At 55.0% G+C, this 13446-nt stretch overlaps 6 protein-coding genes and 1 non-coding gene across 7 annotated transcripts; 4 read left to right on the forward strand and 3 right to left on the reverse strand.

Annotated features, from left to right (window-relative positions):
* Positions 1–270: 270 nt before the first annotated feature.
* HMPREF1541_06134 (uncharacterized protein) lies at positions 271–1358 on the reverse strand (the record flags this gene model as incomplete). The annotated part of the gene is made up of 2 exons (XM_008720471.1): positions 271–496; positions 544–1358. The coding sequence occupies 2 exons, from the start codon at positions 1356–1358 to the stop codon at positions 271–273; spliced, it is 1041 nt and encodes a 346-aa protein (XP_008718693.1).
* Positions 1359–2520: 1162 nt separating this feature from the next.
* Positions 2521–3669, forward strand: HMPREF1541_06135 (uncharacterized protein; the record flags this gene model as incomplete). Its single annotated transcript, XM_008720472.1, has 1 exon — positions 2521–3669. One exon carries the CDS (start codon positions 2521–2523, stop codon positions 3667–3669), a length of 1149 nt encoding a protein of 382 aa, XP_008718694.1.
* Positions 3670–4320: 651 nt separating this feature from the next.
* Positions 4321–4493, forward strand: HMPREF1541_06136. Its single transcript has one exon. It is a non-coding gene; the product is annotated as a tRNA-Gly (tRNA).
* Positions 4494–5246: 753 nt separating this feature from the next.
* HMPREF1541_06137 (uncharacterized protein) lies at positions 5247–6143 on the reverse strand (the record flags this gene model as incomplete). Its single annotated transcript, XM_008720473.1, has 4 exons — positions 5247–5374; positions 5427–5845; positions 5890–6074; positions 6120–6143. The coding sequence occupies 4 exons, from the start codon at positions 6141–6143 to the stop codon at positions 5247–5249; spliced, it is 756 nt and encodes a 251-aa protein (XP_008718695.1).
* A 242-nt stretch (positions 6144–6385) lies between these two features.
* On the forward strand, positions 6386–7870 carry HMPREF1541_06138 (uncharacterized protein; the record flags this gene model as incomplete). The annotated part of the gene is made up of 1 exon (XM_008720474.1): positions 6386–7870. One exon carries the CDS (start codon positions 6386–6388, stop codon positions 7868–7870), a length of 1485 nt encoding a protein of 494 aa, XP_008718696.1.
* A 517-nt stretch (positions 7871–8387) lies between these two features.
* Positions 8388–10266, reverse strand: HMPREF1541_06139 (uncharacterized protein; the record flags this gene model as incomplete). The annotated part of the gene is made up of 5 exons (XM_008720475.1): positions 8388–8414; positions 8475–8686; positions 8739–10125; positions 10171–10196; positions 10242–10266. 5 exons carry the CDS (start codon positions 10264–10266, stop codon positions 8388–8390), a joined length of 1677 nt encoding a protein of 558 aa, XP_008718697.1.
* A 723-nt stretch (positions 10267–10989) lies between these two features.
* Positions 10990–12207, forward strand: HMPREF1541_06140 (uncharacterized protein; the record flags this gene model as incomplete). The annotated part of the gene is made up of 1 exon (XM_008720476.1): positions 10990–12207. One exon carries the CDS (start codon positions 10990–10992, stop codon positions 12205–12207), a length of 1218 nt encoding a protein of 405 aa, XP_008718698.1.
* Between the last annotated feature and the right edge of the window lie 1239 nt (positions 12208–13446).

Below are 13446 nucleotides of genomic sequence, written 5' to 3' on the forward strand. Positions count from 1 at the left end.
ATGTGTCAACTGACGGCGAGGCCAGCAAGTCCCTGCCGCGATTCGTGTTCGGCTCGAGTGTACACAGCAAGCCAGGCAGACAAGACTTGTCTCAATTCAGTTCTGCAGCCTGGACATGTCATTTGTGCCCCCGTTTAGCCGACAGAACATTAGAAGAGGTCGTCGCCTTATACCACCAACATCATGAGAGAAAATACTAGTAACTGTATCAGCCCTAGTCCCAGGTTTCCTACCCTGCAGCGCCCCTCACAATCCCTCTCGATGCGCCACTTAGACCTCGGTGAGACCCTGAATCACTATCTTGCCGCGTGATCGGCCAGCTCTCAACTGTGAGAAGGCTTGCTTTGCTTCTTCGTAGGGATACACACGGTCCTTGACCACCTTGATTTTCCCTTCTTGCAGCCACCGGCCCAAATGGGTGAGAATCTTGGTGTCTGTTCCAACGTTGTGCATCAAGAATCTGCGCTTGGGGGCACCCAGCCAGGTTGGCAACAGGCTTTCTGCCTCAGATTAGCTCATATCCGGGTTGCAGCACGCGTTAACTCACTCTTGAGCAGGCTCATCATGCCCCAGACACTGACTGGCAGACCCACCTGCACAAACTTGGCACCCTCACTGGTGTACTCCTGCACCCGCCCCCAGATGTCTGGATCCAGGCCGACATTGTCCACCACAAGCTGAAATTTCTTCCCTGTGCCCTTCAGCCTGTCCACCACAGGGTCCTTGCGATAGTCTATGACTTCATCGGCGCCCAACTCCCGACATAGTCCTACATTCGCCTCGCTGCACGTAGTCGCCACCCAACAGCCCATCTGTTTAGCAATCTGGATACCAAATGTGCCCGTGCCACCACTCCCCCCGTTGATGAAGACACTGTCTCCGCGCTTCACGTGCGGCACAATGCATTGATACATGGTCGTTGCCGCCGTGCCCAAGCAAGCGGCATCACCTGGATCCACATCCTGCGGCAGGGGCACGACCTCGGCGTCCGACGCCACAACATACTCGCCCAAGGTGCCGTGCTTCTGTGGCTTAAGTAGGCGGCCGAAGACGATGGTGCCGTCCTTGAAGAGATGGCCGGCGCCAGAGGTCGTGACGCGACCTGCAAAGTCGATGCCTGGGGCGGAGGGCCGGGCTACCAGCAGGCGGCCGATGAGTGGGAAAGAAGGAAACTTGTAGTCGGCGGGGTTAATGGCAGTGGCGAGCACACGCACGAGGGACTGGTTCGGTGCGAGGGACTTGGCGTGTTTGGGCAGCGGAGCGGTGGGGTTCAGGGTAAGGTTGGCTTCGAGGGTAGGGGAGGTGGAGGTGAATAGGTGCGCGCGCATCGTATTGGGTATGAGTGGTTCGTTTGACATGGTGTGCTTAGCTGTAGGTCGTGAACTGATTGAGGCTGTTGGCGCTCAAGACTGTACTCGAGTCGTCAGTCTACTCCAGCGCTCACTATCACGTAAATATAACGCCGTCATTCAAGGAGCCCAGACTGTGGTGCGACCCATCGTCAGGTGGGCTATAAGAATGATCAGCAGGCACCTATAGAGCTATATCAACGCCCCCTCACCTGATTGAAGTCGCTTCATGCGGCTTACTCATTGCGGCAACCGTAGGTAAGGTTGCTTCCCCCCAGCGAGACCATTGACTCGGGGTTCGCAACGCAGGTTGCTCTCCTGGAGCCCGTCTTCGCTGCTCAGTACGGGACAGTGGGATCCGTTGAGCCCTCCGCATGGATAAAATAAGCCAGTGTACTGTACCTGAGGCAATATTGCGTCTAGGGCAGCCCTGTCTTGGCCGTCGCGTGAAGTCGGACTCTTAAGCGAATAAAGGCGAGATGACAGGGCTAATTTTAGGCGATGATTACTCCCACGCCTATCAGACCGTACCGAACTCAATGCGCTACTTATCTCGCAACCTCACTCTGAATGTCCACGATTCTTATCGTTGCCAACGGATGTCGAAGCATCTAAGAGACCCTTCGAAGTTGCTTGTAATTACCACTTCAGCCATCCCTATGGAGTTAGCCGAGACCTGCTCCTGGACCCATCTTGCGTTCAGGGGATTCATCCGCAAATTCTGCACTTGGCCATGAAACATGCGTATCACACTGGCTAGGACTCACGAACTGCGAACTGCACGTGTCCTATACTTTGCACAAGCCGCCCCTGAGCCCACTTATGGCTATCTAACGCCTTAGTCACTTCGAATTGGCCATGGCTGATCATGGCTGATGGCACCACTCAACGCGACTGATCCACCGCCCAGTATCTGAAGCGATCTCCACCAGCAAAATTAGTATCATGGATCTTCTTGTCTCGGGAAGAATCTCAACGATAGCATGTCCACGTTCATATCGTCAGCCTCCTCATCGAGGCCTTCTACCTCCGCCTTGATGCGTTGACGACCATGCTGGTACTTCCCCCGCCGGCCAGGTGGCTAGCATTGGCCTTCAGCGCTCTAGCAGTCATCTTTTTGATTCATCAGGGACGGCCGTCCGCCGCGCCGCTGTTGACCGGCCTTCGAGACATGGCTCACTTTTCTCCCAAGCCTGCCACCAATTCATCTGAGCTGCCTGACCCACCGTCAGGCTATGACGGGCCTTGCATTGCCTCGGGCGACGCTCAGTATTCAGCATCGCCTAGCCAAAATCGCTCGAGCATTGTGAAACTATCGATGCTCTACTACGACACCGTAACCTCAGATACCGAAGCCTACGAGCGCGCCATGCAGTCCCACGTCCCCCACGACGTACAGTTCGGCTACGACCACTTCATCCTCCGCCGCGGTCTCGTGGCTGGCCTCTGGACCAAACAAGCCCAGATCCTTCAATTCCTGATCCAAGAACTCGCCAAGGCCCCCGACCAACGTTACGAATGGATCTTCTGGCACGACGCCGACTCAGTCCTCGTCAACCACAACATCCCACTGGAAATTTTCCTCCCACCGCCCGGCTGGGAGCACATCAACTGGCTCGTCTCCAATGACCTCAGCGGCCTCAACGCCGGCGTCTACCTCGTGCGCGTCTGCGAATGGGCTGTGCACTTCTTCGCCGCCAGCCTCTCCTACCCGCTCTACCACGCCGACAAACACCTCCTGCACGACGAGCAATCGGCGCAGGACCTCCTGCTGCGCGAGGCCCGCTGGCGCAACGCCACCATGCACCTCCCCCAGCGCTGGTTCAACGCCTACCACAACTTCGGCACCGACAAGGACGTGCCGCCCGAGTGGCGCTGGGAGAACGGCTACGCCGAGCCCGGCGACATGCTCGTCCACTTCCCCGGCACCGTGCCCGAGTTCCGCGCCCACGTCATGGACGAGTGGCTGCAGAAGAAGCGCGAGCGGGCCGACGAGTATTGTCCGCCGCTGGACCGCACGAGCTACGTCCAGGATGTCGCGAGCTTTTGGGCTGACGAGGCGCCGCGAGAGGAAGAGGTGCAGGCGGCGTTCTGGCGGCACTATCATCTCATGTCGACGGTGGCGCCGGCGCAGGATCGGTTGAAGGAGCAGGAGCAGAAGGCGGCGAGGGAGCGGTTGGGTGAGGGTGCGTCGAGGGAGGTGGTGAGGCAGGAGATGCAGAGGATCACTGAGAGGTGGAACGAGAAAAAGATTGAGGCGCTACGGGAGGCCGACGAGGCGGCCCTGGCAGATGGGAAGGTCTATCTCAACGACCCATGATCTGATGCCGGGTGTTGTATAACTATTTATCTTTCATAGAGGCGCCCTTTCGGCGCATTGCTTGTTTTTGTTTGGGCGTATGCATTAGCGACGGGGACTCACGGTGTTACTTGGAGTTACAGTGGCCATAGACACTTTGTCCAGAGTCCTGAAAATCGGAGCAGTCTTTTGTAGAACATGGGTTGTTGGGCAGACGGGACTTTGACGGAGTACCCCGTAGTATGTAGATATCCTTGTAGTATAGAGGCAGTTGCATCTGGTGATTTGGCAAATATATACCCCTCCCTCGTGTCATCCGCCTGGATGCATTTATATTCCTCCAAGCTTGGTCGACTGCGCGAAACATATAGTCAACGACCCATTGTTCGGCACATCCCACTCGTATAGAATCGACGGCCCTACCACATCTTCAGTAATGCTAAAGTTCCAGCATGCCACCCGCGCACAACCATTTCTACGAAGTCATCACGCAACCCTTTTTCGCTAATGGCCCCCCTCCACGCCAAGCGTCCACCACCCACTCACCTAATCCGTGACGCCCAACGCATCCCCACCACCGGCCCCGAAAGCCCAATAAGACCTCCTGAGCATTCTTGCTATATAAACAATCAAATCAGAAATTTCCTCTAAATCAAGCACACAAAACTCACGGGTTCCTTAGCTCAGTTGGTTAGGTACGAATTTTCTCTCTGCCCTACCCGTCGCTAAGACATGATAAAGTAAATCATGCTAACATACCCTGTTCTAGAGCGTCGTGCTAATAGTTGTCACCTGACAATACTGAGAGTACGCGAAGGTCGCGGGTTCGACCCCCGTAGGAACCATTCGGATGACTTTGTTTTTTGGTTTCTGAAGTTCTCTGGTGCTTGGAGTTGGGTAGATCCGCCAGGGGAGGAGGGGATGAGTTGAGTGTAGTGGTGTTGCGCGGGAATGGAGCCGGAAAGAACTATGATGCTCTTTGCCTTTTTGTCGACACCGCAGGTGAGCTATCATACTAAAGCGCGATATACAAAAGGGTAGGTCGGAATGGCGGCGACGCTGAGAGGAGCATTGTGGTGATGTTTTGCTGCTCCAACACGCGAGACGAACTCGACTGGTGAGGATGGAGTACTGAGCACACCCCGTGCAGAGAAGCAATGCTGCCAATGCATCGTTGTGATAGTAGAACATTAATGATGTCAATCAGTCAGAGGGAAGTAGTAGCTACTATCAACAGGCGAGCTGGGAGCATTGAACGTATGGATTTGGTGACCACGATAGGACATATCCCGGCACATGGCATCCCTTCTTGGGATGAGAATGTGAGCTTGTCATACTGGGGGTGCCGGCTCAATTCGCGGATTGCTCAGTCGCGATCACTAACATGCGCTCAGTAGCATCCGTGCCGGAGGTCTTCAGTCTAAAAACCTCGTTGGATCTTTCCATTCATCCATTTTGCCATTGGCCCATGTAGACTGTCAGCCGAACGCCTAATGCTATGATGGTAGTGAGTACAGTCCGACCTGCCATCGAACTCAGACTCGTCCCATGACGAGACCAGAGCCTCCAGTGACAGATGAGTAACCAGAAACATGCACCTAGCCAGACTCAGGCTCCTCTTCCTTAGCCAGACCATGTTCTCTCAGCAGGCTCATAATCTCGTCTCCGCTCCATAGATGGTGATAAATCTTGCCATCTTTGGTCCTGCCAACAGTCGCAAACTCAACTATCCGATGTTAGTTCCAATTCCAATTCCAATCACAGATCAATTTACTCACTCTTCTCACTGCTCAGGGTTGTGCTGTCCATAGTCTTGCTCAGCACCTTGACTGCCATTCCGCACGCCTCTTTCAGATCACACTCCTCCTTGTAGTCCTGCTTCAGAAGACTCTGCGCACTGGCATTATTGGCGCCCACGCTGGTAGCCTTCCACCCACCGTAATTGCCGCTGGGATTGCTCTGATATAGCTGAAACTGACGCTGGGCGTCCCAGCCGGCGTAGATGAACGACACACCAAACGGACGCAGACCACCATGCTGAGTGTAGCCTTGCTTTAGATCGCATAATCGCCGCACAAGTTGCTCGCAGGGAATGTCGACATCGTAGGTCAAGAGGTAGCGCTGCGCGGCTTGTCGGGCATAGTTGATGAGAATGTTCGCATCGGCGGTCATACCAGCAACGGCACAGATCATGTTACTGCAGCGAATCAGCAATATTCCGCGATATTTCAGGTAACATACTCATTGAGGATGTAGAGCTTCTCCGCCGAAGTGTCTTGCTCTAATAGCTTGCTGGTGACTTTTCTCTCTGCGGCAAGGACAATGCCATCTTGTGCGAGGATTCCGAGCGCAGTGCCGGCGTGTGAGATAGCTTCAAGCGCATATTCGACTTGGTAGAGGCGGCCTTCTGGCGAGAAGATGGTTGTCTGCGTCAATTAGTGGATGCGGTGGGAATCCTTGCATTGGCTTACTCTCGAATCGTAGCGACGAGACATGATGAGCTGACTTGGTCGAAAGGGCAGATGTTAGCGAGTAAGGAGCAGATGGAGAAGGCGTCAAGTCAAGAGTAGATCTGCTTGTACGTGGGATTGAGTGTCGAGCAGGCAAGCAGCGACTGTCGCGTCGACAACGCCGTAAGGCTGGCCAATCGGAGTGCACCATTCCAACCTCACATCAAAAGTTCCTGCTTGGTGGATGCGTCCCCCGCTTCGACATTGTATGCGACATACCTTCGAACATGCTGAAGTCGACACATAAGAAGGAAGGACTACTTCCGTCGTCGTCTTTGCCCGAAGGATGGACCGAGCATACCGCTCCCAGTGGCCACAAATATTACTACAATGCTTCCACGAAGCAATCTACATACACCCGCCCGGCCCTTGAACCTCCCGCTTCTAGCATCTCGCAAGATGAACCACTCTTCGCCGAAGAGGCAGCGCCCGACCCTGTCATGCTGGCCACTCTACGGGCGCAAGAGGAATTCTCGCGCAACAACGCTGGTGCCGGCCAACAGCAAACGGGCCATTTCACCGGAGGCAAAAGCTACCAACAGCGACCACCACGCAAAGGCCACGGAGGCGACAGGCCGAAAAAGAAAAAGGAAATCCCAGGCCAGGAGCCGTGGGTGCTGGTGTACACAAGGTTTGGACGGAGGTTCGTGCACAATACCGAGACAAAGGAGAGTTTGTGGAAGTTTCCACAGGAGGTGATGATGGGGGTCATCGAGATGGAGGCCGCGGAGTGGAAGAAGAAGCAGGAGCAAGATAAAACCCAAGACCTGGGAGATTCAGCAAAGGAAACAAAGACGGCAGAACCTGGGGGCAGCGCTGCTCAGAAGGCAGCTACCCACGAGCCTACGTCCAGAGCGACTGAAGAGCGGCACGACCGCGGCGGCTACGAGAGCTCGGATTACGAAGAAGTTGAAGTCACCGACGACGAAGATGAAGCCGGTGATGCCGATGGTACAAACAAGCGCGCCCGCCTCGCAGCCGAGCAGGAGCCCACAGCACCTACCGGTCCAGCCGAGATGACAGAAGACGACATAGCCTGGCAGCTCGCGCAGATGGAAGCCGACGACGGCGATGATGCATACGACGACTACGACGACTATGACGTGGACAACGATGTCGATGGCGAGGACGGAGACGCCAACCCAGAAGACGGCGGCCTGGAAATCACTCCCGAAGACAACATCTTCCTCTTCCGCTCCCTCCTCGACGAGACCCACATCTCGCCCTACGCCACCTTCGACAGCCTCCTCACAGATCCCCGCCTCATCGACGACTCCCGCTGGGTCGCCCTGCCCAACATGGCCTCCCGCAAAGACGTCTTTGCATCGTGGTCGCGCGACCGCGTCGCCGCGGAGAAGGAGCGCCGCGCCGCCGAACCACAACGCAAAGAAGACCCGCGCGAAACGTACCTGCGCTTCCTGGGCGACAAGGCCAGCACCAAGCTGTTCTGGCCCGAGTTCAAGCGCAAGTTCAAGCGCGAGGAGATCATGAAGGCGTACGAGCCCACGGAGAAGGAGCGCGAGAAGCTGTACAGGGAGTTTGTGGGGAAGCTTAAACTGCCCGGTAGCACGAGGAGGAAGGAGTTGGGGGAGCTGCTGAAGGGGTTGCAGAAAGGGGCGGACGTGCAGCGGGAGGTGGTGAGGGACGTGAGGTACTGGGCCGTAGAAGCCAAGGAGAGGAATGAGATGGTCAGCGCATGGATGGGAACGTGATGTGCGACATAAGAAGACCGGCAGGGACATGATGTGATACGGTAAATGCCGCAGAGCTGTCTCTGCATGACGGAAAGCAGAGCAAATCCTTGAGCATACGTTAGCCGGCTCGAGCAGTACAGACTCGGGAAGGGGTTAATCAAAAAGGTGAACGATGCCCGCCCGGAATAACTTTTTTTCGCCCCCTCTCATTCCCTGTGCAAGTCCAGCATGTTTCCTCCAATGCATACTATCCTTCCAAGTGCGTCGCACGCAAGCCCCACTAGCACTTGCTCGTAGTCCATCTTTCTCTGACGCCGGGGATTTGCTGTTGTACAAGTTCACGGCTTGGAGGCGAAACTGGCCGACGAGGCCTGTCTGCTCCAACGATCCGGGTCTGTCGAGTCTGTGCCTGCCAGTGCTTGCCAGTGCTAGCTTGACAGCCTGGGCCAGGGTGGTGCGGGATTGAATTGCAACAGCGATTGGCTACACCATGAGAGCTGCGGCTGTCAGGTATAAAGCAACATCAGCTCCCTCCTTACCACGCGCTGACATCAAAGCTTGCCTGTAAACATTGATTAGCATCTGCTTGTTGCGGTTGGGATCTCAAGTGGGTTTAGCCTACCTCATCAAAGTAAGTTGTGACCACTGTGCGGTCGGCAAACTTCCTTCCAGCCAGCTTCTCAAGCGCCAGCTTTGCTTCTTCGGGCTTTTCGTACTTCAGGAAGATCTTGCCCACACCAGTACTCTGCCGGCTGCCACCTGAAGGGCGAGGGATCTTCATCTCGATGATGGTACCGTATTTGGAGCACTCTTCTTGGATGTCTTCGCAGATTTCTGTAGAGGGTTAGCACGGGATCGAAACCAGTGGTCAGGCTGAATCGCATACCTTCATAGTCGTCATTATCAATCAGCTCCTCGGCGGTAACCATATTGAGTAGCTGCAGAACCCGACCGCCCTCAAGGTCGTTTGACTGAGTACCAGCGAACATAGACATGGCATTGACACCCATATCGAGGCCGGAGGCTTGCGTGAAACCAATCGATGCACGCACGACCTTGAGCTTCGCGTCGCCAAGTTCCATACCGTTAAGTCCTTCGATAGCAATATTGGTAGAGGACGGATCTTGGTACTCGCAGAAGGCAATACCGCGTGACTCGCCGGTACCATTGTCCTTGACGAGAGTAAAGGCGCGGAGATCACCAAAGGATTTTAGTAGCTCAACAATCTGCTCCTCAGTGAGATAGGGCGGAATGTTGGAGACGCAGATCTTATTAGCAGAGTCAGGGACCACTGCTGATATTTCACCTGGCGTGTACTCGTCGTCCTCCGCCGCAGGAACAATATAGTCTTTTGGGCGCTTGATGTCGAGGCCAGCTGGAGGGCCGCCACTACCGTTCGCCGTTGCCAGATGCTGCGGCATAGTGATGCCATCCAAGGCAAGAGCCACAGTAGTTTCAATGGCCGACTTGAACTCACACAGCGCAAACTGTTTGTTGTCGCCCAGATTGGCAGCAATGCAGGGATCGTTGTTCGTCGTGACATTGAGACCGTTCAACTGCAGATTGAAGAACTCTAGGATGTCTGATTCTGAAGTGTTGGCTGGGATGTTGTAGACAAACAGGCGCTTTGATTGCCGTGCGGTAGATGGTTTGAGAGCCTGAGTGACAGCAGCACCTTGCGGCTGGTTGATGAAAGCCTGGAGCTTGCTAGGATCCATCTGCTGCTGTCGAGGAGCTCCCGGGAGAGGGAACATGCCAGACATTTTGGCTTGTTCAGACGTGACATTCTCATAGCCCATAGGTTTGATATCCCACTGCGTCATTCTTCTCTTGCGGTCAAGGATGCTCACCACATCAGTCAGGTCTGGGGTTGGTTCGCGCTTCTTGGGAGGTGGACTTCGGCCGCCTTTCGCTTGCTGGGCAAACTCATCGCGGTCTTCGCGACCTCGTCGATCGTCACGCCTTCCGCCTCCACCTCCACCTCCACCTCGGCGGTCATCGAACAGGTCGCCTCGACGGGGCGGTCGATCATCATCACGCCTTCTTTGGCCGCGATCCCGATTCCAGTCTCGCTCGCCTCGCCTATCACCGCCATACCTATCTTCACGTTCGCGAGCCCGGTATTCGCGGCTGGAGGAGTATGAATCTACCTCATAATCACGGCGCGATCGGTGGTGAGGGGATCTTGAGCGGCGGCGGTCTCGGTCTCCCCGGCGATCTCTGTCTCGGTCGCCGCCGCGCTCTCGTCGGTCGTCTCTTTCGTTTCTGGAGCTCTGAAGTGGGTTAGTGTGCGTGAAACATTGGGCGCGCTGTCATACATAGTGATCTCTGGAGCGACCCTGATCTGTTGAAGTTAGCGCGCATGCTTTGCGATTATGGATATGCTGACCTCTGGAATAGTTGTCGCCGTTCATGTTGTTGTAGCCTTCGAGTACCACTGGCCTTGTAGGATGAAACGAGAGTCTGCAAGCGTAGTACAAGGTTCATTGAACGCACGGCAGGGAGATGTCGCAGCGTAATACAAGGAGTCAGGGCGAAGAGCAGGAGAGATGCATGGACCTGCTGTTTGATGCTGCCGTGAAGAAGCCCCAAATCTTTGGCGTCAGGTCTTGGCAGCCTTACTCTCGGTCAACAAGGCTGCATTCATCGTGGTCAAGAGGAGATGCAAGCCAGAGATATGTCCTTCACTGGGACAATCAGGAACTTTATCTGTGCGGAAACCCGTGTATTTACTGGCAGTATATTTGCTAATACATTGGGCTGATGAGCATGATATCGATAGTACCTCTATGCCTCCGCCGGCCAGTTCGAAAGCCCCTGTTCTGGCACTCGTTGATTATCTGATACCTCTACTGCGAAACGCGCAGCTAGACAACAGGCTCAAAGTTATCAAACAAAATCAACATGACCACTTGTCGGCGGTAACTGCACGGAGAATCTGGAGTTTGTCGAGTATCGCGGGCGTGTTCGCGTCAACGCGTGTAGGCGCGAATTAGGCCTTGGTGTGGCCTGGACCCTTGCATTAGTGTCTCCGCGTTGCCCCCAGGAGATCGATCTTGCATGAACGATGTCAAACTGTTTCCCTCTCTCAACATTGTATTCACTGTTTTGAAGACGCAGCATAGCCAGGGTCTATCATGGCTTCCGGTCGAATCACAGAATGGCGCAAGCTGCCAATAGGCTTGACAGAGCTGTGTCTAGCCACCACCCTTCGTTGTGGACAGTCTTTTCGGTGGAAGCAATGCTCCGACGATACATGGGCATGTTCTTTGCGCGGCAGGATTGTGCAGCTATCGCAACAGTCGACGCATGTCAACTATCGATCGATATGGCCCAACCAGACCGAGACGCCGCCAACGCCGCCCTCCTCAGCGCCCCCAGAGACAGACGAAGCCGGCGACGACACGCTGGAGTTGTTACAGCACTACTTGAATCTCAGACCCAATCTTACCGAGCTGTACGAGCAGTGGTCTGCGTCAGATCCCAATTTCAAGAAGAAAGCACCGAAGTTCACTGGGGTGCGCATACTGCGGCAAGACGCATGGGAGGCTTTAGTCTGCTTCATCTGCAGCAGCAACAACAATATCAGTCGTATCATGCAAATGGTGGACAAGCTATGCTTGCATTACGGACCATACATTGCAACCCTAGATGGACGGCCATATCATGACTTCCCGCAGGCGTCTGCATTGACTGGAGACAAGGTCGAGGCGCATTTACGCGAGCTGGGGTTCGGCTATCGCGGACGCTTCATTGTGGCTACTGCCAGAGCAGTCGATGAGCATGAGGAAGACTGGATTGACACCCTACGCAACCCTGAAAGTCCATCATTTGGACACAAAGCCTCCCCTGGTGGTGAGTGGAACGCGGAAGGACGGGATGGGTATCGCGCGGCACATGAAGAGCTGTTGAAGCTGCTGGGCGTTGGAGCTAAAGTTGCAGACTGTGTCTGCCTGATGGGTCTAGGATGGGGTGAGGCAGTGCCCATTGATACCCACGTCTGGCAGATCGCAGTTCGAGACTACAAGTTTGGCAAGGGTAAGCACAGCAGCCTGACCAAAGCAACATATGACAGCGTTGCCAACCACTTCCGCAAGTTGTGGGGCCAAGAGGCCGGTTGGGCGCACAGCGTGCTGTTCACAGCAGACCTGAGGGTCTTTTCCGAGCGATTGACTGCCAAGATTGAGATGAAGGAAGAGAGTGGGCATATCAAGGTGGAGGAGGTTGAGACGACAGCAAAGACGTCCATTAAGAGGGAAAACGAAGATGAAGCTCCAAAGCCGGTACTGGAGCTTGATGAGATGGCAGTCAGCAGCAATACTAGTGAACGCGTCAAGAGAAGGAGGCGCAGGTAGTCGATAATGGGGCTGCAGGTGAGCTATGACAGGTTATCCTCGCTTCAAGCAGGTTTCGAGCTCCTTGCATTCGATAGCCAAGACGTGATAGCTGAAACACGATCCCATGCCGGAGAAGGCACCCGCGTCTCAGAGTATCGGCACGAAAAGTAGTTCTGTGCGACCACATGAGTTTGCAGCAGGGTGACGGACGGCCAACAAGGTACATGCTGGGCTCCGACATGGACGCGTATGATGATTGGACTCCGGCTAGGGAGCAGTGACACAAGCGCTGGCATCGGGAGCAGCACAACGTGTCGCATTGGATGTTGGACCATCTGCCGGGCTGCAGCATCTCCGATGGCTATCCGACATCAATGATATTGACGATGAGCACCTCGACGGCGAGTGTACATGAGTGAGGGCAGGTGTTTGACTTTCCTGCAGCGCGTCAACATCGAGATCAGGATCCAAATGGGGAGATTGCCGTGCTGTTTAGTGCTAAAGTTAGATTGCACTGTGCGGCATCTCACCGCAGCAGCACTCCGCACGAGCGACGGACTAGTGATGAGGGAAGCCATCTGAGACATCAGGTCCGATGACGAGCATGATACTCCATTCTCGAAGATCTTTCGAGAAGCGTTCGTCGAGAACTTGATCATCGGTAGAAGTTGTACAGCCGGTGCGCGGGAGGCAGGTATTGGGCACAGGGAGCATGATTGCAAGGTAGAGGCAGAGCCAATAACAACCGGCCGGACTGTGCTCACTGCATTCTTGTGGACACCCGAGCAACCACGCCAAATTGGAGTGGACAGGCTTAATTCAAGGGCGGGCCTGTCCTGTTTGGCCCGTACCTTTTTTTTGCTGGTGGAGAGCCTGCCACCGACCCAGCAGCGCGCTGCAGTGCTGCTTAAGCGGCGCACCTTGGTACCTTAGCACTGCAGCTCGCGTCCCCGTCCTTTCCTGACCTCGTCGCCCTCACTTTCATCACCACTTCCTTCCTGTTCATCATTTCAAGAAAACTGCCGGACGGTCTGGTCAGCCGCCTGTACAGAGTTGCAAGCTTCTTTCCACACTATCTTTCGCCTAATACGACTGTCACTCCTTTCGATCTCCGTCGCGTGTTTTCTTCCCTCGGCCGGCCCTCCTGCGACCCGAAACCGATCGATCGCCCGTCAAACTTCCTTCGCGACCTCTCCCTCACCCTCACGTCAGCCTGCCCTGCTCCCACGATTTCTCATATGTCTCTCAATACTGCGA

Source organism: Cyphellophora europaea, assembly GCF_000365145.1.
Source record: "Cyphellophora europaea CBS 101466 unplaced genomic scaffold supercont1.5, whole genome shotgun sequence".
In the NCBI taxonomy this organism is placed as follows: domain Eukaryota; kingdom Fungi; phylum Ascomycota; class Eurotiomycetes; order Chaetothyriales; family Cyphellophoraceae; genus Cyphellophora; species Cyphellophora europaea.